This window comes from Electrona antarctica (genome assembly GCF_951216825.1).
Source record: "Electrona antarctica genome assembly, chromosome: 17".
In the NCBI taxonomy this organism is placed as follows: domain Eukaryota; kingdom Metazoa; phylum Chordata; class Actinopteri; order Myctophiformes; family Myctophidae; genus Electrona; species Electrona antarctica.
This window is the reverse complement of record NC_136798.1, coordinates 10,629,022-10,655,594: the sequence shown is the minus strand read 5'-3', so window position 1 is coordinate 10,655,594 and position 26,573 is coordinate 10,629,022. Positions and strand designations below refer to the sequence as shown.

Sequence of the window (26,573 nt, the reverse complement as noted above, 5' to 3'; positions counted from 1 at the left end):
GAGGAGGGCGGCCACGGCTGAAAAATGGCTCCATCTGCTGCTATCGTACTAACTGGTGGGCCCCGGCAGGCAGCGAGATTTACAGTGCCAGCGCTACAAATAGCACATGTAAAACCATCACACATTTGTCATCCATGTCAGGAGTGGACACAGGAGACAAAGATTTTACAACACAGACCGTATTTTGGAAATGAAAAGAGAGAGACTGTTTTAATCACAGACTGGCAGAAAAGAAGAACAACAAAACTCTCACACCCCTTTTCATCTGCCCCATGTAAAAGGATGACGTTGGACCGTGAGGCTGGCCTACACTGCAGGAAGCTTCTGAGCACGAGACACCCCCCCGGTGTTGCAAAGAGCTTCCCGTAGTCATGAGAAAGCATCTGCCCTTCACCGGAGGGAGGTAAACTAACAATAATAATAAAATAAAACACAAAGTAAACAACAAAAATGCTCCAACAGCTGGAGCCGCCCATGGAGCCAGAGTGCGGTAGGTACGCTCTTTTCCTCTGGATAGAGTCCTCTGAACAAGGGAATGTTGTCTCTGTTGTGGTCATGGCGCCTGCTCCAATGCGGCGTGTGCTCCTACACCACGGCGTACTGCTGATACAGCAGTTCTCTGATCTTATAGTAGTCATCACACAGGCAGCCTTCCAGACCGATGCGCCCGGCCTCTGTCTGCACAGAGACGAGAGAGAGAGACAGTGAGTGTGAGTGTGGAAGGGGACAGAAATGCCACCATGGTCCTCATACCATCTTCACAGTAGAACATTGCGCAACATGGCTGTTCCCAGACTTGTGCAAATCGTACAGGTCTATTTGGTCGCATTTACACAATCTCAAGGTGCTGTAAGTGAAATGTGAAAATAAAAGACAAATCTATATAAGCTCTATATTATCATAGTAATCATTACTATAGTGTTTGTCCGTCTCTAGCTCTTTAGTTAATATGAAATATATTTTCAGGTCGGGATTTCATCCAATCAAGTGAGAAAATTCATAGAGTTTACAGTTTAAACTAGAAAAGCATGCTTCTCTGAGCACAGGTCCCTGCAAGGCCAGGTTGCAAACCCAGTCCTACCCTGTGTCAGCTGTCGGGGAAACGGTTTGTGTTGCACCCTGTGGTCAGAAGTGGAAACTGATTTGGAGGTGCCCTATTATAGGCCCATTTGGAAATTGGGAATGGACGTTGCCGTCATGATATACGACTTATTTTCTAAGAAATAGGCCCCAGGCCTCCGCCCACACATTTTAGGCAATTACAGGCAGATCGTATTTTCGGAATGGAATATGAAAAATCTGACACACACATCTTGATCACATGACTCCTGAGTTTGACAAAATCTGTAGTAGTAGTAGTGGTAGTACAGTAGTTGAATAAAAATAATTGCAGTATTTATGCATTTTAGCATACTTTGGCCAAGATATTTATACTAAATTAAATCCAAATTATATGTATTTTCTTGTGTTGGATATACACACATCTTTGAGAGAGTTGTTTTAAGTGGATGTTTAGGAATTTATAGCATGGTCACATTCTTCAACTTTAGTATTATCCAGCGGCAGGAGAGTGGTTGCACGTTCCACCTGTGTGTGCGACTGTGCGTCACTTGACTGTGTCGCTCTACACTTCACTCCCAACTTCCCAAGGTATATTTAACACCTTGGGTCGCTTGCTTGAAAGGCATAATCATCCATGTTTTGACGATGAATGTATCATATACTGTATATTACTTGGCCATTGCTGAGTGGGCAGAAAGGCCGTCTGGGAATCAGAAGGTAACCGGTTCGCCAAGACTCACCCAGGTGTCCCTGAGCAAGATCCTTAAGCACTAACTGCTGTATTAATGCCAGCCACTGCTGCAAATTCTATCTATGTGCAAGTGTACTGTAGCAGATACGGTACCCCATCAACATCCAATTACTTCATTAACTGTAAATACTACCAAGTATTACGGAGATTTATGTCATGCAGCTCAGCACACTATTCAAATCTGATGGCCGACAGCAGTCAGAAAAAGAGCAAACAGAAGCCAAAGAACACTGAGTAATGTCTGATACAGTCATCCTCGGCTTCTGTTCAGCAAACATGGATTATGCGTGAGCAATGCGTCTGTGTAAGCGTTTTTTTTTCTTCATTACATTCAACTGAATACAATGGCAGATGGAATGTGCAGCAGTGAAGACACAGAATACAAGCAGGCATGTGAAAGACGCCAGTGTTGGGTTTTCTTCTACGTTTTCTTTTCTTCCTCTCCCGGTTGCGCAGCAAACTCCTGTTGAGCTGCATGCAAAATTATGTTTGAGTTTGGCTTTTAAGCTGCTTTTTTTGTTTTGTTATCTGGTCTAGACAGCAGGCTTTCTGGGCTTTGTATGCAGGCAAAGCAGTTCTCTGTGATGACAGGGCCCTTTCATAAGGAAGCCTCATTTAGAAATTCCCCTGAAATGATTTCAAAAGCTTAGAGACACTTAAATATTTTAGAACAATTATAAGACACCACACACACCCACACACACCCACACCCACACACACCCACACCCACACCCACACCCACACCCACACCCACACACACACACACACACACACAGTGCATAATTAACATACCGTAGTCATACATTGAAATATTACTGAATATCATAATGATGAGCTAATAAAGAGCTGCTAAGCGTCTCAATGCGATCTTTTGGCTTGGGTGAAAAACATGGCGTTGCCTGGCTGCTGGGCTGTCATTCTGTCCATTCACGGTTATGGACAGCTCATGGTGCTTCGAGGAAGGACACCTACCCTGCGGACGGCCACCATGTTGTTGCAGACCAGCACTCCGCCCACAAACTCAGCTTGGATGCCCTCCCTCAGCAGGACCTGCTTGAAGTCGGACAGACGTGGCTCGTTGATGAACACTGACTGATGGCCTGGGGTCTGCAGGGGGGAAACCACAAGATGCGAGTGTCACAATCAGAGAATGACTTCTATGTAACCTGGTAGTGTCAATCTCCCGGCCAATGTCGCTTACGGCAGCACTACTGCACTGTGTTGTTTCCATTGTTCCTATATTATTGTTGTTGGTGTTCATTTACAGTATTTTACCTTTGCATAACGGCAGGAGCTATTTTATTTGTTTTACCTTCACATAAAACTATGAGCACAAGGGGCATGTAGCTAGTATTGGTACAGAAAGTCGAGCTGAAATAGCAATCTTCCATATTGTGATGTATTTCCAAGAGAAACAAGATAGTAAGGTGGAACATCAAGGAGTACCATTTAGCTCAAAATGAGACTGTTTTTGATGCAGCCGCCATGCTGGAAATGGCAGTCAAAAAACCAAGCACCAGCCAACTCACAGTTCTTCACTGCATAGAACCGCCTGGTGGGCATGAATATTAATATTTTCCAAATTTTAGATTTTATGTGCGTGTGTTGTGTCTGTGTTTTATCAAATGGTTCAGTTAAAACCAAAATAAAAGCTAATGTTGTACAGTAAATGGCCATTGATTTATTGTCAGTTGTCTGAAAATGAATTTTAACTTTGAGTGTAGAAGAGATGCTGCTGGCAGGCACGCACAAACACACGCAATGCCCGCTTCTCATTCGCAATGCTTGTCTCCCCAATTGAGCCGTTGTTCAGTTCTCAACTTGATAAAAAGCTTCTTCTAGCTGAGCACATCATCTACCATAACCAAGCCTTGCTAAAGCATAAATGAAAACAAGGTCAATGCATGTCAATGCATTTGAAGATGGAGCATCCAACTGTCCAATAATAGTTCACTGTGGGGTCTTGGGGACTTATCGTTTTGTTGACAACTGTGCATGGAATAATACACAGTATGATCGGCCCCATCCCATTAAGTTATTACCGCTCGAATTGAAAGGCTCTGTGAGGAGAGGAGACTGAACAGATCTCTGCAAGAGCTTAATCAACTGCCTCAAAGGATACGCATATTCACATACTAAATATTATGTTGCCATGACCTGCTGTGAGTATATTTTGATTAATTGCTGACCAACTGAGCCACTCAACGTTATGAAGGATTATTCTGAAGTTCCTATATTTGTGCACTGCAGTACATTTTAACAATCTATTCAAGTAAACAAAATAATATTTGTCTTTTTTGTTTTCCCCAGGGAGAGGGGTGGTTGGGAAGGACAGCAGAATATTTTAATTTGACTTTGGTCAGTAGTACTAGGTTCTTGCTAATGTATGCAAGTCATCATGTCTTTATAGGAATAAGTCATGATTTATTATTATATAAAACAATTAAACAATATATTGTTAAAATGGTGCGATAGAGGATATGATCTAAAGTGTTAAAACTAACATTTTAACTAATGGACTTTAAGAGAACTACAAGGGATAGTAACAGGTGCTGCTATCGGGAGAAGCACACAGAAAATAACCTAGGATCCTTGTTAGATGGATTGGAGCATCTTTGTAAAGCATAAAGCAAACAAAGTTGCCATATCTTAAAAGCAATGGATTATTTATTTAGCACACGTCACGTCACACTGTGGCAAAGGGTCACTACAACAAAATATATGAATTATTATTATTATTATGGAAAATAAGAACAGTGTTCAACACAATAGAGATGGCCAAAGATCAGCTTTTGCCCTAAGAAATTGCTTCTGTGCCTGCCTCCCTTTCCTTCTCTCCATTAGGTTTAAGGCTATCTATCTTCCCTCACAGCTTGCTCTGGTTCAGTGTATTGTTCGCAGACACCACTTGTAGAGACCTCTGGCTATGTGAATGTCGAGGTTAGCTGTCCTGGGATCCGCTCTCTTGTCTTGGCACCTTGGGCTGGCTCCTGTTTTCTTCTCAGTGAGAACTAAGAATCTCTCCTGGCCACTTGTGCAGTGACGTAACATACTAGTTACAGGCTATTTACTACTAGTGCAGGCTATTTAGGATGGCCACTGCCTATAGTTAATATGCCACTGCTCCTGGGACATAAAGGTGTTACCTGCTGGGTGCTGGCTGCTACTACGTTGATTATTTCCCCCCACCAACCTCTGTCACAATGCTAGATGAAGCTTCGCTATGTTTGATGACCAGCCAAGATTACCGGCAGACAAATTCATAAGCTGCAGCCAAAAATTGTCCAGAATTTGGCTTTTTCCCAATGTTTGTAGTCTACTATCCTTTTCTTTTGCTCAGCGTTTCTGACTGAGCTGAATTACATAAAGCATGCCATTCCTTATTCTACTACAAAATAAAACAGAGAATATCTAGGGATGCATCACCCTCGATCACGATTGTTCCACTCCCGACCCGATACCGATCAACCAATCAACCATCATCAAAACCGATTCAATACCGATCCGATAACGATACAGCACTTATTAAGTCTCTATATGCTGTCTGATATCTGGCAGGTAGCACACTTTTTACTTTACTTTTTATTACCGATTTTCTAGTCTGGAATGTTAAAATCAGGGTTGATCAAGTGATATTTCTCAAACAGAGAACATAAACTCCCCAGAATAATAAAATAAAATAAAACAAGTTGTACAACAGTAGGTTATGAGAATAACCGACCCATTTATTTTTACCAACTTGAGCCTACTCACTTCAAATGTGGATAATGCAGATTGATCAGGTTTTTTGTGTTATACATTTCTCAATAGGTAGGCTATAGACATTCATTCTGAATATTTACACTTTTGAAACTCATTTGCCCCAATACAGCAGCTGTGTGTTTTTATGGATCTAGCAGTGATACACATCATTTAAATTTCAAGGACCCCCATTTTGACATGCATTAGCTACTGACCACTATTTAAAGCCTAATAGCTTGGGGTCTCTGGGACCCCAAGTTATAATTTATTTATATTTTATTTATATTGTAAAATCAATGTGAATTTAACTCTCAGAGTGTACAAATAGAACCAAATGGACCGGTTAGGGTCCATTTGGTTCCATTTGTACACTTCGAGTTACAGATTCCATTCCATTTGTTTCCTAACTATCCATCATTTAGCTGGGGACTCCTTGGAACTCCCTGAAGGACCCCTGATCCCACTTTGAAAACCGTGCACTGTCCTACACTGTGTCTGTCCATTTTCCACATTGTAACCACTGCAATAAGTGACATCCGTTCTATAGCATTTGTTAGCACTTAAGCAGTCAATAATAACTGCTATCTTCGTCAACCAAAACTGTTTGGGAGATTCTTTTTTACGAAGATGATCATTTCGGCATGCTCAGTGTCAGCCTGTTCGTTACGCTGATCGACGCTAAAGAGGAGCTTGCATGGAGCAAGCATAGGGGAGCAAGAGAGGAACTTTGCTGCTGTTGCTGCCAGAGTGCCAGGGTGGGGAATCGAGCTCTTTAATTTGTGCAAGTTTTGCACTCGCTTGTTGGGTCTTTTTCATTTTCTAACATTGCTGTTTGCTCCGCTCGGCGCTCGACTCGTACAGTACTGCTGCTCGAGAGCCACTCTCCCTGCTAGTAACACTGTTACTGGAATGGAGTGCTTGGACCGGAGTCATTTTCGCTGTAGTCCGATCCGATCCCATTTTTTGGCTGATATCGCCCCGATATCCGATTAGAAGATCGGATCGCGGCATCTCTAGAAATATCTTTAAATATATTTTACTTAAATTGTTTAAATGGCTTTTATTTGATTTTGTTTTTAATAATAATAATAACAAAATATATATAAATAAAGCACACTGTGCATTGTTTGCCCTCACCTCATGTGGTGGCAGGGGCTCCAGTGTGGGGATAATGTCGCTCTCTTCCGATGGCTCCCGCTCATCCTCTCCAAATAGGCTCTTCATTGCACGCTGTGCAGCTACTGCTGCCGCCACGGTGGCGCTTTGGTCGACCTCTGGGTCGGCCGCGACCTCCATGGGCAGTGACAGTTCGCCCTCCTCGGTCTCCTCCTTGAGGCCCTCCTCTGGCAACACCCCAGTGTCCACCTTCACCACTCGCATGTCCAGCACGCCATCGATCCACGCCAGCTCTGTGTCCTTGGCCTTGCAGAACTGCAGCGAGCTCACCAATGAGTCTTTCAAGCGCACCTGCAGAGCGGGAGGTCAAGAAGATGTGACATTGGCTGTTCACAGTGGGTTCCTAAACAATGTATTTGCTGTTAAAGCAAGTAGTGTGACTTTGACGATGATGTCTAACCTGGTAGATGTGTGTCTCGCTGGTGCAGTCTACAGTTTCCTGTAGTTTGGGCGTGTAGATCTTGATGTCCTTTGTGAAGGCCTTGCAGGACTCGGCCAGTTCCAGGCTGGCCTCAGGGGGCCCATGGACTATGACCAGCTGCCTGGGCTTCATCTGGTTAATAATTTTCTTGATGGAATCTCCATCAGAGCGACCCTCATAGTCAATGTATGTTACTCTGGCTCTGTGAAGGGTCAACAGGAGAGATCATTTACTATTAACCTTTATTTAACCGTCTTCGCAGCGTTGCACAAACTAATTATTTTACAAGGATGATTCATGATGATTTCTGCACACCAATAGGCACTTTAGAGTAATCCTTCATACCGTGGATCGATCAGTTGTCTGGTAATTATCGGTAATAAATCCTAACATAATCACAGGTCATGGAGCGACAAAAGCTTTAGACCTGTGTCAATGTCAATATGTCAGTTATGTCAATGCATTGTTACAGTAGGCCTATATTGTTTTCTCATTTATTGTATCGTAGCCTATTTTTGTTCATTTTGTCAACATTTAATATGTGTTCACATATAATACTGAATAATGCATATGCCAAAAACTATATATATATATATATATATATATATATATATATATATATATTTTATAATTTTGAATAAGCCATGGGTATAACTACAAGCCATTGGAGTGAACATTGCACACACACTAACCTGATCTCTATATTTTCTACACTAGAGGTGCATTTGGTGGGAACCACAGAGAGGTCCTGGTCCATGGGCTCGTCACCGTTGGCCATCCCAGCTTCCAGCTTGTGTTTCTCCTCCTCTGTGGCTTGTAGCTCAGGAACCAGAAAGTCCTCTGGTCTATAAACACCACACATCAATAGCTTACTCATATGGTAGGAATATGCACAGCTAGTCCAGTCTATATACAGTTGGGTGCCACCGATATTGTCCCTTATCATTTGACCCATTTAGGCCTGACCTCAAAATTGTTTTAAATCCTTCTAAGACCTACAAGCTCGTAGCGCGCCACTCGGTGGCGCGCTATGAGCTTGTAGATCTGCTATTTTTCAATAGCTAAATTATAACAATGTTTAAAACACCAAAAGGGGTTCCCGCCCAAAATGGGTTAACTGTCCTTTTGCGCAGATCACGCAAACCTCAGCAAAAAGGACAATATCGATGGCCTCCAACTGTATCGTCACTACTAATTGTAGAATACTGAAATACTAGTTGTTTAAACTATTATTTATTATCTTAATTGCAAAACATGTTTTTAAAACAGTTTTGAAATTAAAATCCCACTGCCAGTGCCATTTTAAGCAACCATGCCATTTTCAGCAATGTAATGTAGTGACTGCATTTAGGGACAAAATGCTATCTACTCCAATGTAAACCAGCATGGATAATGGCATCAGAACATTCGCTGAAGTACACTTCCATGCAGAAAAGTTAACTATGGTTTTTCCCATTTGGATTATACGCGAGAAAAATAAATGAATCTGAATGTAACCATTTCACTGAATCAACAACTGTAGAATAACCATGATTTCTCAGTGGCATTCACAACAAGATTTGCTTATGTGATTATATTAAATATTGGTCATATAGAGAGAAATGTGTTTTCTGAGTTTAACATTAACCTTTTTTTCAGAGTAGATGGAGTTGGTTACAAAATCATAATTTAATCATCAAATTAGTCTTACTGACGACTCACTGCGCACATCCCAAGTTAACACAGGCCTCAGAGAGGTGCTCAGAACTGCATTGGCTCACTGTTAGCTGAGGGTTTGGATTACTAAAATTATTCATAAAGTATGTTGATTATGTTAATGTCTGTCTCGCATTAATCCTTCATGCAAACATTCAAAACATAAGTTGATGTGTTTAAGTAACAAGTACCTGATGATTTCCCCATATTCATCCCATTTGATCCTCTCCTCATGTGTGGGGTACATGATGTAAGATTTCTTGGCCTGTTTGAAGAAACTGCCTTTACGGTTCCCCTCTCCCTTCATCATCAGGTCATGGTGTTTGCTTTTCGACACAGTGGGCTGATCCAAGTCATCCTCCATGTCACTCTCATCGCTGGAATCGACATCCACCCTGCACACGAGCACGTCAAATCAAACACGCATCAAATGCACAGCGGTTTCATTTTCTAAAGGGCAAACGTCCAAGAGATTTCTGCTCAACAGTGAAAAAAATAAATAATATGATGTCAATGTCATCTGTTTGGGGCCAAGACTGTAACACAAGTCTTGAAAACAAGTATGGAAAGAATCAGGGCAAAGATAAGAAAATATGTTCATGGAATCCTATGGACACCTTCCATAAGCACCTATATTAATCACCTATAGTTAGATACAGTTAGCGTTAACTAAAACAAAATGTCTATTTCACAATAAGTCATGTAATATAACGTGGTGTCACTACTAGGTAGCAGCTCCCTGCACCAACCCAGGTGAATCACGTGTCTACTACAGGGTTCTTACTCCTTTGCTTGTTCAATTTTTTTGGCAGCCTCCTTTTTCATCTTGTCTTTTTCAACATATTCCTCCAGCTCCTTGCCTTCCAGCTTCACCCGTTTCCTAACCTGTCATAAGAACAGAGAAAATGTGCAAGGGTGTTAACACTGGAGTGACACATCAAGCTGCTTCCTCAGCAGGGGAGAAATGTATGAGACCACAATAGCCCAAGGGACATGCTGCATCAAGAGATAATTCTCTCCCCCGATCCACGCTGCTGCAGCGAGCCAGAACCATGGACGCTCCTTCCCTCTGCCAGCCTCACCTCCAGATCCAGCCGCGTCTCTCCAGGGTTGTCGATTAGGTAACGACCAAGGGTTCCAGGTGTGGTGCGGTAGGTGAGGATGATTGAGTTCTTGGCATCCGTGCACCACTGGATAAACAGTTCTCTGGAAAAACCAGACTCCAGATCTGGCTGGCTGCACAGCACCACCTTTGGGCTGGGCACCCGTGCCAGGTCTGCCAAACTGTGGCACAGGGACAGGTGGCGGAATTGGAATGGGTTGTTTCGTTTGTCCTCAAAGCACCTCATGAGTTTGTCACTCATCCACTCCACCTGCATGGGAGATGAATGTCACAGCTAGTACAATGCTGACAGTGAACTTGGTAAGTATAGCGCAAAAGAACAGCTGTGAATATTAACAAAAGCTACAAATCTGCCTTGTCTTTTGACCATATTCACACAGTGGCCATTTTGCTCATACTTCATACTTGGGGATAGGTTAGTATAATATTGCACTGCCACTATGCATGTTCTTATAACATCAGACTGCCTGTTCATTTACTGTATTTGGCAAACAGGGCAATTCAAATTCCAAAATCTAATCTCAAGGTGAATGAGCAATTATTATGCATTTCTTACACCAAAAGGCATGCATGATAGGTACATACTCCTGCCTTTGCCCTTAACCAAAGTACTCTCCAATCACTAAACTCAGGGCTTAAAGCAACAACAAAAAAATACCAAGACTAAAAATTATTTTTTGCAAATCTGCACTGATCTCATTAAATGACCCCTATGAAATCCTCAGGACTGAAATCCGTCCCCAGGACTGAGAACTTTAAGCCCTGATAAACTGTGTCTGCTTAGTGCTTACTGCTCTGAAGTAGTTGGGTCGAGTACACAACTTTACCTTTAACCATTATTACACAAATATTATTAACTGGGGTGAAATATGTGTGGCTGAGACCTGTGACTTGGAGAACTCCACAACATTGTAGCTGACATTGTTGAGCAAAGCTAGTGAGTAGACCCCCAGTCCAGCATCCTTCGTTCTCCAAATCTGGTCCAGGAGCTGAGCTAACTCCAACACACGCCCGGCCGTATCCACGGCAATAAGAACGTTACCATCACCGCGGAGGGTCTCCATTACATTGGCTGTGGAAAAAATAAAATAAAAATAAAATCATCACTGGCCTATTTGCTAGTGTTGTTGCCATGTTTTCAAATTTGAAAACATGGCAGAGGTCAAATGATTCACAATGCAGGGATTGTAAAACACTAACCAACTGGTTTGACTCAATATCTGATAATTGCTGATCATCTCAGGAAGATTGATAAATCAAGATAGACAATTTCTATAGTAACAATTTCTACAGAATCATAGAAAGAAGTCCAAACGGAGAGCTCTACCCCAACCCACCACTGACGACTGTGTACACACTGAACATTCTACAACGATTTTCGGCCAGACGCTTATCGACACCCCAAAGGACCCCTGTTGTTATTCACAGGCGACACCGATTGAGCAGGAGAGTAGGATGAGTGACACCTCGCTACCACCGACGACTGTGTGTGACTGTGTACACACACTGAACATTCTACAATCGATTTCCGGCCAGGCGCTGATCGATGCAGGGTCAACTTGGTTCAGTACGTAGAAGCCTTAAGAGAACACAGTGAAAGGTGACTTACTGAGTAGCTGCTCGTCCCTTTGTTTGCGACGGGGCTGAACATATGTAGCATTGAAGGAGTCTGTAATGAGTAGAGATGGACGACTTATGCTTTCCAGCGTACAACCGTTCAGGTGGCTGGAACACAACAGTGAAACGGCATGTTATTAAAGAATGTGAAAACAATTATGTGTGTGTGTGTGTGTGTGCGTTTGTCTGTTTTTCTCGCTCTCTACTCACATCTCTCTTTTGTGGTTGAAGTCCACTGCATAAACAATCTCCTCCTCCCCATCCTTCACAATTTTCCAAATTGTGCCTCCAATCATGTGACCAGCTGGAAGTGGAGTGATGGACAGACCATGTCCTTTCCCTATCAGGTGAAAAAACTAAATCATGATTTAGTCCATTAATGTGTTGTAACACATGTTAAAATTTAATCATAATCTGCAACTCACTGACCTTTCAAATTGACAATCTGGGAATATTTCAACTGCTGAATTTTGTCAAATGCACAGTCCACATCATCCAAGGTAAACAGAGTGAAGTCCTCACTGTTGTTTCGAGACTAACACGAGAGGCAGAAATGATTAAGGAAGCACTTCATAATCATGCAGTCCTTTTCAAACTGAGACCTCAGCATGTGAGCACATTGGAATATCTCAAGCGGCCCATGCTCACCTGGTACAGATCATACATGAACATCTGGCCCATCTTGTAGACGGGGATAGTGGCGTAGATGGTGCAGTTTAGACCCAGCTTTCCAACAGCATATGGCAGGGCTCCCAGATGTAAGGGGTCAGGGTGAGACAGGAGTACAGCATCAACCTGGTGAACATATCTGATGTACGGACAAACAAAACACCACACCCATTAATTATACACGTTTGTTTCTATGCACTGTGATCTGTTCGTGACCGTATTGGGCCACTTCAACCTGAACTCCTATCATTCTGCTGTGAAGAGGACAAGTGAGAATCTGACATAAAACTCCACAAAAAACTGTGTCTCACAAACTTTCCCGGAAAATCTCCTTTGAGGTGGAGTTATCAGTGGCTCAGGAGGTAGAGTCTAGAGTGGCCGTCTTGGAATTGTCAGGTTCCAGCTGGTTCGAACCCCAGCTTCTGACGCTTCCTTGAGTAAGACACAGAACCCCTAAAGGCCCATTCATACTTCCGTTTTAGGTGATAAGGTGATCACTGAAACATTTATACTGTGTCACCGTGGCGTGATGTCATGTTGTAGTTTTCGGTGGTCACCTTATCATCTAGCCCCTCTCGGGACCCTACGTAAAGTTTTCTGACATTTGGATGACTTTACACGTAGGGTCCCTCTCCAGTTCGTAAGGCCACTATAGGACGCAGCTGTACATAACCTCCGTTGCGGCCGTTCTGCGCTTTTTTGATGGGGGTTACTAGGGTTAGATGTTTCAAAAGAAGCATATAGGAGCTATAGGAGACAACGGAAACGTCAGAGAATTTTCCTTTGGCGCAGAAGCCGTTAAGTATTTTTAATCTTTGTTTGACCGTTTTGGCAGCTCTGAAATTCTCTCTTCCTTCCTTGAATTCCTTATTGACATCCCATTGTACCGCCTCCAGCACCGACACTGGCTACAGTGGCGACAGAGCGATCAGAGGCAGGAACGTAGGGACGCGCAGCTAGCCAACCTGGCGCTGGAGGCGGTAAATGGGATGTCAATAAGGAAGTCAAGGAAGGAAGGAAGAGAGAATTTCAGAGCTGCCAAAACGGTCAAACAAAGTTAAAAATACTTAACGGCTTCTGCACCGGAAAATTCTCTGACGTTTCCGTTGTCTCCTATAGCTCCTATATGCTTCTTTTGAAACATCTAACCCCCATCAAAAAAGCACAGAACGGCCGCAACGGAGGTTATGTACAGCTGCGTCCTATAGTGGGCTTACAAACTGGAGAGGGACCCTACGTGTAAAGTCATCCAAATGTCAGAAAACGTTACGTAGGGTTCCGAGAGGGGCTACTTATCATCTAAAACTGGAGTATGAATAGTCCTTTAACTGCTTCGATGTGTGTGAATGTATGGGGTGGATCATGTAATGCACATCATAAAGCTCTTCAGATAAAGTTGCTATATCGAGACAAAGAACGCAATCAATGGAAGATGTCAGATATTCACATATTATATCCTCCACACAACAGGGCGACAGGATCCAGGTCGGAAATCACGGAGGTACCTTTTCATAGCATCAATGATGTCCATGGAGAAGCATTCATCCCATCCACAGTCCAGGAGGAAGCGGAACTCATCCACCTGCAGCAGGTAGCAGAGGGCTGACTCCTCCTGCACCCCTGACACCGCTGTCAGCTTGATAATGGACGTCATTGTGCTGCTGAGCTGTCACAATGCTCTGAAGATATTAAAAGCACACACAAAAAGTGAAACAAAAAACCATCAACCACCTTCAGCACCCTTAAAGCAATACGTTTCTTACTGGAAAAGCTTGAGTTTAAATTCTAAAGAGGCAACTATGTAAAAATAATATAATAATGTGAATGGTTAAATAAACATGTTGGGAATAATAATAGTTATGTTGTTAAAGGAAACCCACTAAATGCTCCATTGACATACAACTAGCATATGTTGCTATGTTACAACTGCATTGTGTGGCTAGCATAGCTTTGCTAGCCACATTCACATTGTACCGACTAGTGGGTTTGGGTTTATCATCTTTTTCATTATCACAAACACGAGTAACGTACCATTAATTATTAAATTATATAAATTCACGTCTTCTATTCACATAGAACTAGGACGAACTGAACAATCTGCAATTACAATATAATAAAGACATTTCGACTAGCGTTTAGGAATCAATGGCACTGCATGTCAACAGGACTATTTGCCGCTAGTACTACTACTGCTAGGTTACAGATACCAAGGATGCGACACATACGTGTATAGCCAACGGAAGTGTATGCAGGCAGAACTCAAGTTGTAAGAAACCAGGTAAAATCCAGCAACAAAGATACTAAATTATAAAAATGCAAAAGGTACAAAAAAGAAGAGTCAGGATCTCGTTTAGTCCCTTTCTGAATCCCCCTCAAAAATAATCCTGGTCTGGTTAAAAATCACCTAAAATATAAAAATATTGTAAAAATGTAATAATTGTACTAAAAATGCATACAAATAACCAAATTTAATACAAAGAAAAATGTGTGATAGACTTATATATGTGCAGTGCTGCAGAATAAATAAATAAAACGAGTGACTTTATAAAAAGAGTGGTATCCTTTGGCACCGATTCTAGTGACATCATGCCCAAACCTTGGTATTTTTTCATAGTATTAGGTTTTGCCGTACGTCACGTGTGAAAGGTCAACGGAACGTACCATTGGCAAAGGCGATGTGACGCCAAAACATATTTAATGTTTACGGTTAGGTTTTATGTGAAATATGCTCACATATGACATGCCATTTTAAAATGTATTGTTTCGGTGCAGTTGGGGGTTTTTTTAATCCAAAAATTAACGCCAACAGACGTAACAAATGTTCAATGTTTTTGTTGACATTATTCATGAAAGGCCTGCTGTATTTACGCATGTGGTACATTCCAGTGTCCTCTGCCTGCCTGGTGATTGAGGAACGAATGCTAACGGCCTAACGTAAATATTAGGTAATATTTATAATGTTCTATCGTTGTACATGTCGTTTTTCGCTTCTATGTTTTAGTACATTAAGTTTAATGCCGCTGTCATGCAGTCCACAGCGCTATTTATCTCGTAACCCTCAAATAAATTCCAGATTATCTTTGCTAATGCTAATCGGCTAGTTTGTAATGCAGGCACAAATCACCTTAGCTAAACTCTGGTGCATACATAGCTCTAATGTGCAAAGACATTTATAGAGCTATAGACCAGAGCTAAAATCACCTGTACTATGAAACCGGCAAGAAAACATTCACCAGGCTTGTCCATGCTTTTGCAGTTCGCGTGGTCAAGTAGTTTTGCTGAATATTATTCTAAAATCATGTGAAGCTTCAAGCTAAAAAGTATGAATTTTGCTTTGGTAATTATTAACAATATCATCTTCTCCTGACTCCACTCTGAGAAGTGGACAATTTCTCCCATGTGTGTAAAAATGTTTTTTAGAATAGAGGACCGTGGTCGGAATCATGAGTGATTTATTGTGTGATGGAGGCAAACTATAGTCCAAATACTGAAGAATCTTGCATGTACAGTAGTTATAGCTACTGTACATGCAAGATTCTTCAGTATTTCAATTCCAGCTGATGTCTCTATACTAACAACATGGACTACACTAGAGAGCAGCAATATGGCATGGGCATAATGACCAGTCATGTGCAGTGCTACCATTATTTATTACTATAAATAGAAATGAACTGTAATGTACAGGGCAGAATCAGTGTCCCTGCCTTGATGTTGACACAGGTCTAAAGCCAAAACCACACCGCTAACCAAAGAGACAGGACAAGACAGTTTAAGGTCAACCACACCAATGCAACTCGTGTGGTTTTGTCCCAAGGACTCCCTACCGGTGTGGTTAGGTCCTAAAGTAATGAAATGATTACTATATTTACCCAGGGTATCTGGGCTAAGCTCAATAACTTGTTTCCAGCCAGGCCCTGCTCATAGAACATTTCATCGTAGTGGTTCAATGCCTTGTTCAAGGGCACTTCAGTGGTGGTAATTTTAACGTGTCGGACCGCTGATTCGAACTGGCGACCTTCCGGTATCAAGCCCGCTCCGCAATCCGTTCGGCCACCGCTGCCAGTATACATTATGTGACCATTCATTGTTTCAGCGCTAGCCTTAATCGCCACTAAGAAATTACAAATGTATCCTCCACAAACTAATTTGGCATTGCATGTGTTTTTATCGGTAGGTAACCATGGTGAACATTGTAGCAAAATTACGTGAACACTGGATGCAAATACTGGTGCCCATGGGCTTCGTTATGGGATGGTACATGGATAAACAGCAGGACCAGAAGCTAACAGCTTTCAGGAACAAAAGTGTTTTGTACAGCAGGTAAGAATAACACTAGTGCATCATCAAGGCTCAGACTTACCGTCTGAGCCTTGATAGTATTGGGTCATCACCCTTCACCAGTCATAACAAGACATTTCATAGAAATGCAAGACATGTTCTTTGATCTTCAAATCCCAAACTATGCACTTGTCATTCAATTAATCAGTAATTACTGTAGCAGCTTTGTAGATCAGCAATGAAGTACATAGGTCCAAAAGGGTGCAATACTGACCTATCAAATTAGTTTTGAAATACATCATTACACTAACTCTATGGTGCAACAGTTACAATACCTATATATTTCATTGAACAAATATGATCTGTATTTAGAGCTACAAAGTAGGGATGTGCCGATGAGACATTTTGGCCGATATCGAATATAATTAATTGCTGTTATGGCCGATAACCGGTATTACCGATGTCGATATCTCATTCTGTATTGAAAAATTATAATTGTGCATTCTGTAACAGTGTATCTGCACTGCAAGCTTAGGCAAGTCAGATTTAACTTTAATACCTTTTATATTTAATATTGTGAGCTTGTAGATCTGTTCAAGCTGTTACTTTGGGCTTGTTTATCTGTAAAGACAGAGCGATTAATCTAAACTAAAATCGGCCGATACTGATGTGTTTGCCGATTAATCTCCCATCACTACTGCAAAGCATTTGTGAAGCAGCCGTTTGTCACTGTCCACAATGATTCAATACACCAACATCAAATCTCAGCACAAGGCTATGAAATGTCTTGTATTAGATTTAAAACTAATAGGATACCGGTTACATTTGAAAGCTTGTATAAAACCTTTTCCTGTATTGAGATTCCTAGCTGCATAAGATAATGAAGTTTGACATTTCATAGCTTAACATTGTACACATCCAGGTTGCTTTTTTTCTTTTTTAATAGGGGCTTTAGTTTGGCTAGTTCTAACCTCATCTTGCTTGTCTCAATAGGGAACTGAAGCCTGGAGAGGAATACACCTGGAAGTAGAAGAGCCAGCACTGAAATGTACTGTCCTAAAGCTTCACCCTCTGTCATATGTACGATTGTTTGGCAGCCCTTAAATCATATTTAAATAGGATTTCCTGTCTGAGTTGTATCAACCAATAAAACATGTCCATTTCTAATCCAAATAATTTGTCATTCATCAGTATGTCTGTTATGTTTTTGTCATGATACAATGAGGTGAAACATTTAACAAAAAATGATTTATTTGATATACTTAACTGGACATCCACCCAGGAAACACGGAGAAGAGACTCCCAAAAGCCAAGGCCACACAAAAATAAAACAAAGGGACAAGGTTGGGAAGCTGTTTGGATGCAAAATTTGTTCTGTGTTAGTAGCACTATTAGTGCATAGAAGCACTGATTTAACACAAAGTAGGCTTGGAATACAGTAAGAGGGATAATGTGTTTCATTCGTAGCGAAATTCCATGCCTATTGTGTTTAATTGAATGCACTACCAGTATCAAATGTTAGTATTTGTTCATACGGTGGTACTGTGATGACAAGTAAATATCTAATCAGTAAAAGTTTACATTATTGCATTCAATTGGCTTCCCAACCTCTTTTGTAAGACTGAGAAGAGGAAAAAAACGTTATCCATAAATGTTGTCCACCACATCCGCTCCAACAGAGCTAATAGACCAAGCCACCAAGCATGACGTAAATTATTTTGCAATCAAGATGTTACTTTGTACAAACACAATTTCCGTCCTATTGTGCAGTCACCAGAACCTTGAACGACATCTACAGGCGTTTTCCAGTGTGGATAATCCCCCTCTCAAATAGCAGCTCAACCAAATCGATCTGGAATAAAAGTGCTTGATGAGGGCTGGTTCACTGACAAATGGAATTGAATATGTGGTATCCTGTTTAAGGACAGTGCGTGTATAATTTCTTGTACTGTACCCTGTCGTCTTCTGTATCGCAGGGTAAGCTTCCCACCGTCACAAATTTAGGATATGAATGGATCAGAAACTCCATGGCATCAGTATACTGCAAAGGGATTAAAGGGTTATTACATTACCACATTTTAAATACAAATATGGATACCAAATAGGATTTTGAGAATTCCTACTTCTGTTTTTATTTCAAAGCTCTTGTGTTCATCTTTGTGGTACACTCTGGAGTTTTCTGTTGTGTAGTATAGATGAACAGTCTCTCCTTCGCTGCATAGCCTGGAAAGAAGAGAGGATTTACATAAAACAAAACAATTGAAAGTCCTCAACTTCATACTTTCTTTATTTGGCTGAGAATGTAGGAGAGCAAGAAAGAGTTTACATGCAATAAAGAATTGAGTCAAAGTTATACCCATGCAATTTTTTTGGGTCAACTTCAACTATGGAGTAGTTGTGTTGTAACCCTTAACCTTAATACTGTGTTGTATTACCTGGCACAGCCGTCACGAATGAGTCGAACCTCCGTCTGGCTTTTGAACTTCGCAGTCACACCTACAGTTCCTCCATCTCCCCACCTGGCAGGGGCTCCCCCCACACTGGTAACAAATTCCCCTGTGGGTGACAAACACTACATTTGTTCCTCAAGCATAAGGAATGACTTGAAGAATTGCTGTTAAATCATCACAGCCTCTAAATGAATAATCTTCAATAACAAAAACTTGTGGTAGGTTTTTTAGCCAATATAAATCTGAAAGTTAAGGAGCTGGCAATGTTCACATTTCAGATAGGTGGGGGGGGGGGGGGGGCATTGCAAATTAATTGCAGTTAATTAATCCCAATATTGTTTTTACAAACTTTTTATCCCACGATTTTTGTAACCCATTTTTCCACCCAGTGTCAATTGTCTAACAATGTAATCCTAAGAATATTCTTATCTCGCCCCGTATCATTGAGTATGCGCTAAGACGTCCTCACACGTCGGATGTACGCGTCGATTGGGACACCTAGGACGTGCTGACACGTCGGATGGACGGAAACGGTTAAGAAAACACTGAACTCTACTGCTCCAGACAAGTGGCCTGGCAATTTGAGGCAGCCACCTCTGCCATCGGTGTGTGGGTGAATGTGAGGCATACAGTGTACATGCACAGTGCTATGAGTGATAAGACTAGAAAGCTACTAATGCTGCTAGGTACCTGGAGTAAGCGCGGGGGGCAGACAGTCATGGAGAAACTCCCTGGCCTTCTGATCCACTGAAGCGTCCACAGGGGCATAGCTAGTCAGCTTCTTCATCAGGCTCTCGATGTGAGACATGAACTCTGCCCTGCGTGGGTCATCCTATATAACACATCCTCTCATCAGTGGATAACTGATAAGAACAGAGGGGACGGCGATGCTTGCCAGAAGGGACTGTTATAAAAACTGAATAAAATGTAACACACCTTGTCAGAATGTTGTACCCCCATGTATGTCAGGTAGTCCAGGGGCAAACCTCGTCTGAACTCCAAGTCCTCCTCCATTGCTACTTCCAATGCTGCTGGGACCATCTGGCCATCAAAAGAGAGCAATAAGCAGCTGAATAGGTTATTTAAAAAAGCTTAATGTTGATGGTTCAAATGTAGCAGGATAGCACTTATATTGCGCAATATACAATATATAATTTCCAATTACAATTTAGGCATTTAGCAGACACTCTTTCCAGTCTCAACATTGGAGTAAGCAGGGTGAACCCTAGTAAAATGGTCGAGTAATTAGTGTTTGAAAACAAGTATGTGCTTCAAAGTAACAAGCACTTGTAGGCTTATGTATTGTAGGCTCCTTGTAATTAATTTTAAATGTCTGTAGGAACTTTTTGATTGCATTTTAGCTTGATCAAAGTCCATCTACCGTAATCGTGAAAATAACTATATTTTATCCCCCCCCCCCCCCCCCCCCCCCCCCCCGCAACATGCATTTAAACTGGTAATGTATTTTATTATTTTCAGCTAATATCTTGGAATTGTCATTAGTTACAATGTCCCGTACGATCCCTCCCTGACATCAAGCAGTTTCAACACAAGGAAAGGGGAGAGCAGAACCTTCATGAGCAGTTCTCCCCAGCTGTTCTTCTGGTATGAGGAGATGGTGATGTGCAGGGAGTGGGCGTCCGGGAGGCAATCTCCTTGGTGGATGAAGCCCCGAGGGAAGTAGAGGAGGTCCCCGGCCTCTAGGACCACTTCCAAGATGGGCTTACCGATCTCCTTCTGATCGAAGTTAGCTGGAGGACAAATGCAAAATGGCCTGTGAGACAAGATAGGTTCTAACAGCATTACCTATGATTTTCAAAGAGAGTGCATCCCGCAATTATACAAAAAGAAATACATGAACTTCTTCCATTTCTACTATATTGCAGTGTAGCCCTACTAAAAGGTTTTCATTTACATCATGTCTATAAGACCAGTTATACAACCTTACTTCAAAAAAAGAGCAATAGATCTTATTTTATTTTTTCATTTTTGGGCACTTTGAGGTATGGCATTACTATAATTGATTTCACATAAATATGGCATTTTAATTGCCTTCATGCAATGTACTAACAGGTGATACAGGTGATTTCAAACAAAAATAATCCAATATTAAATTTGGCTCAAGGGAGGACCGTCTGGCAGGCCACGCCACTCCGACTCAGAAGTCAATGCGGTTTTCCGGAACCGCCGATCCGACCGATATGTCCAGAACCGCCGATCCAAACAATATGCCCATATATGGGCATGCCAATATACAGGGTATGGGCGTATGACATCATGGATCTCCATGTATGGGCACAAAAGGGACTCAGACAAATGGGTACAACATTTGACAAAGCCCTCGACACTATGACTGAGACATATTGTTGTCGGATCGGCGGTGTGACGTAGGTGTGAACTCTAGCTATTTATAGACAGAATATTAATATCCTGAAGAGATTCAATCATATTCTCACAAAGGATAATAAATCAGTCAGATCGGCGGTGCAATGTAGGTGCAGGTGCGGTCTGAACCTCTAGTTATTTAAGTACACTGTATAACATTTTACTACTCACGACTTGACAGCACTGGCAATACTTCCTCTTCAGTCCTGATAAAAACAAAACATTTTATGTGATCTTTTTCCCCTAAGCCGACAGGAGGGAAATATAATGGCTATTGGCTAATAAGAAATGTGTCATTTTTATGTAGTATAAATCTATTCTACCAGATGCTCTAACAAGTCAAAGTAAACTATCCAACCAAATGTATTAAAATGGCTACTTGATTGCAACTGTAATAACAATCAATTAGTCTTGTTTGTTACTATACAGTTATTTTGTTGAAGTATAACAATAAAATGTGCATTTTCTGCTGATCTTGGGAATGTTTTTTAAAGTCACCTCGGGTTGTAAACTCTCCAATGCTTCTTCCCCTCTAGTTGAACCACAAAGGCCTCAATGTCATCATAATGTGGAGCAAAACCCTGTGTTCCAGGGGGCGTCAGATACCTGGATGAAAACATTTGACTGATTAGTTGGCCAAAATGAAATGTGCATTTCACACAGAGACCAGTGGGCGTACTTGATCAAATTACGTTCTCATTGTAAAGGGCTGTCTACACCAACACTTTAAAAATCGTTCTAACTTATTTGTTATTTCCCCATTTACAATACTTACCTAAACTACTAAATCAAGTGGATGACAGAGTCCACACCACAACTATAACGATGCCAGTGGTCAAGTCAAGAATATAGACTATAGTTATATTGCTTGTGCTGGATGGCCCTTAACCACTTTCACAGTCAAGAGGTGCACGCACATCCAAGCACGACGGGTGCTCGATCAAATAAGATAAAAGGAGAAGGTCTTAAATGCTCCCAAAATACAATGTATTTATTACCTTAACCACTTTCAACCTGGTGGCCCCATTTCATGCATGTCATTATACACAAAATATATATATTCTTTCTAAAGTTTTCAAAATAGATACTGTAGATTTTCAACTAAAGGTGGTTAATACTCACATATTGGCTCCTGCCATGCTGCCAAACTTCTCTTGAAGGATGGACAGAAAACTCCACATAGTGGAGGAAAACGCCTGTGGATTCAGCATGCGGAGGGAGCAGCCACTCTGGGAAGAGATCAGAAAACCATAGTATATGAGATTGCTGTCCAATTTTTAGAAACCTGTCAACCCGCCATAGGCGCCATCATTTGGGGTCCAAATGGAATGAAATAGCCGAAATGACTTCACAATTCAGCATTCCGCATCCAAAGATAGAGCAAGTGAATGGGACAAAGGAAAGGAAAACCATTTCATAAATGTATACAATTAGAACAGGGTGAAATGCTATGCAAACAGTAAACTGTCTCTGCAACGCGTTTTTATTATTTGATGAAACACAAAATAGTTTTTATCGTCTAAATTGATTAATCTGATTACGCACTTAAGCCCCATTTAATGTATACACTTTTAGTACAATGGTGCCGCACAACACCATTGATGTGTTTCATGATGTGTGCGGCTATATTTTATTCGATTCGATTTGTTTGAACTGTTGCGCCCCTGGGCCTACACCATACCTCATAGAAGTCCCATACGGTGTACGGCAGAGCTCTCCCGGGAGGATTGTGTGTCGTCCTTTTGCCATTTGTGTAGCTGGTAACATCCAAGTTCACTCCATACTGAACATCCTCCTGATGTGAGACATTTCAATGTAAAATCTGTTTATTTAGCTTAGATAGTGTACACATGTAATTTAACAAATATAAGCAATTTGCACTCTCTCAATGGTGAAAGGTTTCAAAAATCAGTGGGTCAAATGTAGTGTAGTACAAGATAGATAAATAATGAGCTGTGTGTGTGTGTGTGTGTGTGTGTGTGTGTGTGTGTGTGTGTGTGTGTGTGTGTTCCTCACATTTTTCAATATGTAATCAAACTCTTTTGTGGAGAACAGTCCCTTGTAGTAATCTGGATTGTTACGTTTGACAAAAATAGGTTTACTTTCCCAGGTGTCCCTTAGAGAAAGCAATAGAATGAAATCATCCGGTTAGCATTCCGATCAATATACTGGGTTTTGTACAGGTTTTTAAAGGTCAGAAATACAGTCTGGTCCCATTTAAAGCCATGGTAAAATCTTTTCAGCCGTTATTATCATAATTGTAAAGCATTAGATTACACTTGGCCTCATACAAAATTAACGTTTCTTTCTTCAGCCACACATGACAATAAACTATTATTTCAGAGCATGAAAAGCTTTTCATTATTGGCTAATTAGCACATGACCCTAAGTTGGCTTGCCTTTTATGTTATGCAAATCAACATGCACAGACACGCACATCCCATTTAGGGACAATATGCATTCATCATCTGGTACAACTAGGGCATAAAATCAAGGTACTCCATATGTTGGTTTTTCATAGCCGCTTTACTAAAGAACAAAAAGGAGAAATTAAGAAACATTTTGTAAATGCGACCCATTGTCTAATGTCTACAGACCTACATCAATTCTATCACTTTCCAGTTTCCATTATTCAAAATTCAAGCAAGTTTATACAATTATAAATGTAGGCAAATTCGATGATTTCCCACCCTATCTATGATCACAGCACAGATTCTATACACAAATATGAATGAATATTTGTGTTGGTAGGCAATTATGTTCTTGCAGCGACATCAGTATTTTATTATACACATAATTAGTAGTACCTGAAGAAGGTCTTGGCAGGGACCGGGTGAATGAGCCACTGGAACAATTTACTCGCTCTCTCCTTACTGTTGTTCACTTTTCCCAAGTCAACCAGAAAACGTTCGAGGGATTCACCAAAAGTATTCACACACTGCTCTTCCTGTATTGAAAGAAAGAAAATTGTCATTTTCAGATTTTAAATCAGTGATTGTCTGTCTTATTTGTTGTCATGTTTTTTTTTAATATATATATATGTGGACCCCACATATAGCTGCAAAAGGGGTGAAGTTGCCCTTTAAGAGATTTACTGTCATTAGTATCGGTTTGGGTTAATGCTCAGATTTAATCTAGAAATACATAATTACCACTTGATTACTTTAAATCTTTTGAAAAAGATAATTATTTTGTCATGGTCTCAATCAGGATTAAAACTGATTTCGTCTTGGTCTTGACTGCCAGGTATCTAAGAGAGAAGAGACCTCCATAAATCCTGGAATCTTAACTCTCACACATGGACTTATATGAAGACTTACCTCTGGAACACCGTTTAAAGTACTCTCTTCTACATCTTCTACTGGCGGAAGAAGTTTAGAGAGCTTCTTGCGCATTTTGTTTTTGGCCTTTGTGGTGGCTTGTGGGAAGGCTTTGGTGGTTTCAACTGCATTCTCCCTTCTCTTTTTCTTCTTCGCCATTGCCTGAGAAGCATACAAGTTACCCAGTAAGCAGTGGTGGAATGTGCTAGTGCATGTACAGTAGTACTCAAATACTGTACTGCATGGGTCAGGGAGAGAAGCCTTCTGGGATACAATCTCCCTGAGCTCATAGCTCATAGCCCATTAGCCCTAGAATGTCTGTGATCTTACAGTTGGGTGCCACCGATATAGTCCCTTATCATTTGACCCATTTAGGCCTGACCTCAAAACTTTTAAAAATCCTTCTAAATCCTGAAAAAAATCCTTCTAAATTTTCACGATTTTTCAAAAATAGCAGACCTACAAGCTCGTAGCGCGCCACTCGGTGGCGCGCTATGAGCTTGTAGATCTGCTATTTTTCAATAGCTAAATTATAACATAATGTTTAAAACACCAAAAGGGGTTCCCGCCCAAAATGGGTTAACTGTCCTTTTGCGCAGATCACGCAAACCTCAGCAAAAAGAAAAGGACAATATCGATGGCCTCCAACTGTAGCTCATAGCCCATTAGCCCTAGAATGTCTGTGATCTTAAATACATTTCATGTATTCCAAATACACAGCTATAGATAAGTCCCTTCTTGTGGAAAAGTGGAGATATTTTACTAAACGCACCTTTTCTGCTAGAACTGTCAAATGGATATGAGACTAGAGGACAATATCTGACTCCAAGTCTTAGGAATTAATTATTGGGTGAGAGTACACACGCCGTGCGGAGCAGATTTATGCCGTGCAGGTCAGATCTATGGCTGTGTATTTGGAATACATGAAATGTATGCACAATTACAGATATTCTAGGGGCCATGGCCCTATATTGCGTGCTGCCTTACCCCTTATACCTAAACTTCTTTGCCATGTTTTACTATTTTGAGAAATGGCCAATCTACAAGCTCACAAAGTGACGATGTAGATTGGCTAGCTGAATTATTGGTTGTGATGGTTATGATCATTTTATTTTGAATTATTAAAATGTCTTGTTTTTAAGGATTGTATAGGATAAGGAAAGAATATAAGCACTATGCTTCAGCCTATGCCTTTTTTTTGGTCATGAATTTCCAGTATTGATTTGTAAACAACGACCAAAATAAACCATTCATTCAATTCAGATTCAATAAGATTCAATTAAGAATTAAGATTCAATAAATAAAACATCTGAGCAGCCATCAGCTGGGTGAAGCTGAACCTTAAAAAAAAATGCAATTTAGAGGTACTTCTTTACCCGAGTATTCCCACGTCATGCTACTTTATACTTCCAATTTCCACAACATTTCAGACATTTACTGTGCTTTCTTTTAAGAATCAACAGCAGTATGATCCCTCCTTTCTTGATCCTGGCTCTGACGCGTTTGCCTTTGCCACCCACGATACTAAAGAATCAGATGGGCCAAATTACTAACTAATCTAAAGACAAATGTATATGTATATTTTACCTGCAAATTGCGCTTCTTAGCAGCAGGAGGCAAACCTCCTGGTTGCAAAGTTTTATACAGTTCAAACGCAGACATGTGTTTTCTCTCCATTTTCCAGTGGTGGAAGCGTCATCAGCCTGCGACCGGTGCTGAATGTTCTTCTTTTACCACAATGCGCCGCGTGCCCACTAGCGCCACATAGTCACATACTGGCCACGATGACACTCAACAGGAGTTTATTTATTTATTTATTTAAGGCTCTCCTGAAAAGCACACAAATAAGTATGTAAATAAATTAATACATAATAAATAACTGCCT

General features: G+C 41.1%; 3 protein-coding genes across 6 annotated transcripts; 1 reads left to right on the top strand and 2 right to left on the bottom strand.

Moving 5' to 3' along the window:
- Positions 1 to 441: 441 nt before the first annotated feature.
- Positions 442 to 14,743, bottom strand: cpsf2 (cleavage and polyadenylation specific factor 2). 2 transcript variants are annotated; one of them, XM_079526766.1, is made up of 15 exons: positions 14,481 to 14,743; positions 13,761 to 13,934; positions 12,235 to 12,394; positions 12,016 to 12,121; positions 11,797 to 11,926; positions 11,579 to 11,694; positions 10,854 to 11,041; positions 9,929 to 10,219; positions 9,631 to 9,731; positions 9,038 to 9,241; positions 7,844 to 7,996; positions 7,131 to 7,353; positions 6,692 to 7,021; positions 2,786 to 2,920; positions 442 to 678 (listed from the first exon to the last, which is right to left on the bottom strand). In XM_079526766.1, the coding sequence occupies exons 2-15, from the start codon at positions 13,907 to 13,909 to the stop codon at positions 586 to 588; spliced, it is 2,379 nt and encodes a 792-aa protein (XP_079382892.1). In that variant the 5' UTR covers positions 13,910 to 13,934; positions 14,481 to 14,743; the 3' UTR covers positions 442 to 585. The 2 variants fall into 2 exon arrangements, with proteins under 2 accessions (XP_079382892.1, XP_079382891.1); XM_079526765.1 differs by lacking the exon at positions 14,481 to 14,743 and adding an exon at positions 14,287 to 14,459.
- A 315-nt stretch (positions 14,744 to 15,058) lies between these two features.
- On the top strand, positions 15,059 to 17,709 carry ndufb1 (NADH:ubiquinone oxidoreductase subunit B1). 2 transcript variants are annotated; one of them, XM_079525373.1, is made up of 3 exons: positions 15,059 to 15,189; positions 16,430 to 16,575; positions 17,527 to 17,709. In XM_079525373.1, the coding sequence occupies exons 2-3, from the start codon at positions 16,436 to 16,438 to the stop codon at positions 17,561 to 17,563; spliced, it is 177 nt and encodes a 58-aa protein (XP_079381499.1). In that variant the 5' UTR covers positions 15,059 to 15,189; positions 16,430 to 16,435; the 3' UTR covers positions 17,564 to 17,709. The 2 variants fall into 2 exon arrangements, with proteins under 2 accessions (XP_079381499.1, XP_079381498.1); XM_079525372.1 differs by having other exon boundaries at positions 15,074 to 15,200.
- Positions 17,710 to 17,766: 57 nt separating this feature from the next.
- Positions 17,767 to 26,434, bottom strand: riox1 (ribosomal oxygenase 1). 2 transcript variants are annotated; one of them, XR_013792004.1, is made up of 16 exons: positions 26,276 to 26,434; positions 24,689 to 24,850; positions 24,176 to 24,315; positions 23,385 to 23,484; positions 23,050 to 23,163; positions 22,491 to 22,597; positions 21,867 to 21,974; positions 21,540 to 21,574; positions 20,556 to 20,734; positions 19,920 to 20,024; positions 19,674 to 19,815; positions 18,969 to 19,089; positions 18,657 to 18,756; positions 18,488 to 18,574; positions 18,086 to 18,385; positions 17,767 to 18,035 (listed from the first exon to the last, which is right to left on the bottom strand). XR_013792004.1 is itself a non-coding variant. In XM_079525371.1 (15 exons), the coding sequence occupies exons 1-15, from the start codon at positions 26,363 to 26,365 to the stop codon at positions 18,326 to 18,328; spliced, it is 1,650 nt and encodes a 549-aa protein (XP_079381497.1). In that variant the 5' UTR covers positions 26,366 to 26,434; the 3' UTR covers positions 17,767 to 18,325. The 2 variants fall into 2 exon arrangements, 1 of the variants encoding a protein (XP_079381497.1); XM_079525371.1 differs by having other exon boundaries at positions 17,767 to 18,385.
- Positions 26,435 to 26,573: the final 139 nt, after the last annotated feature.

Excerpts from the sequence above, each read along its gene's own strand:
- ndufb1 (XM_079525373.1), top strand. The coding sequence starts at position 16,436 with ATGGTGAACATTGTAGCAAAATTACGTGAACACTGGATGCAAATACTG. Across the intron at positions 16,576-17,526 it reads AAAAGTGTTTTGTACAGCAG|GGAACTGAAGCCTGGAGAGG; the intron begins GTAAGAATAACA and ends TTGTCTCAATAG.
- cpsf2 (XM_079526766.1), bottom strand. The coding sequence starts at position 13,909 with ATGACGTCCATTATCAAGCTGACAGCGGTGTCAGGGGTGCAGGAGGAG. Across the intron at positions 11,927-12,015 it reads CCAGATTGTCAATTTGAAAG|GGAAAGGACATGGTCTGTCC; the intron begins GTCAGTGAGTTG and ends TTCACCTGATAG. Across the intron at positions 7,354-7,843 it reads GTAGAAAATATAGAGATCAG|AGCCAGAGTAACATACATTG; the intron begins GTTAGTGTGTGT and ends GACCCTTCACAG.
- riox1 (XM_079525371.1), bottom strand. The coding sequence starts at position 26,365 with ATGGAGAGAAAACACATGTCTGCGTTTGAACTGTATAAAACTTTGCAA. Across the intron at positions 21,975-22,490 it reads AGCATGGCAGGAGCCAATAT|GTATCTGACGCCCCCTGGAA; the intron begins GTGAGTATTAAC and ends GTTTTCATCCAG. Across the intron at positions 20,025-20,555 it reads GGGGAGAACTGCTCATGAAG|ATGGTCCCAGCAGCATTGGA; the intron begins GTTCTGCTCTCC and ends TTTGATGGCCAG.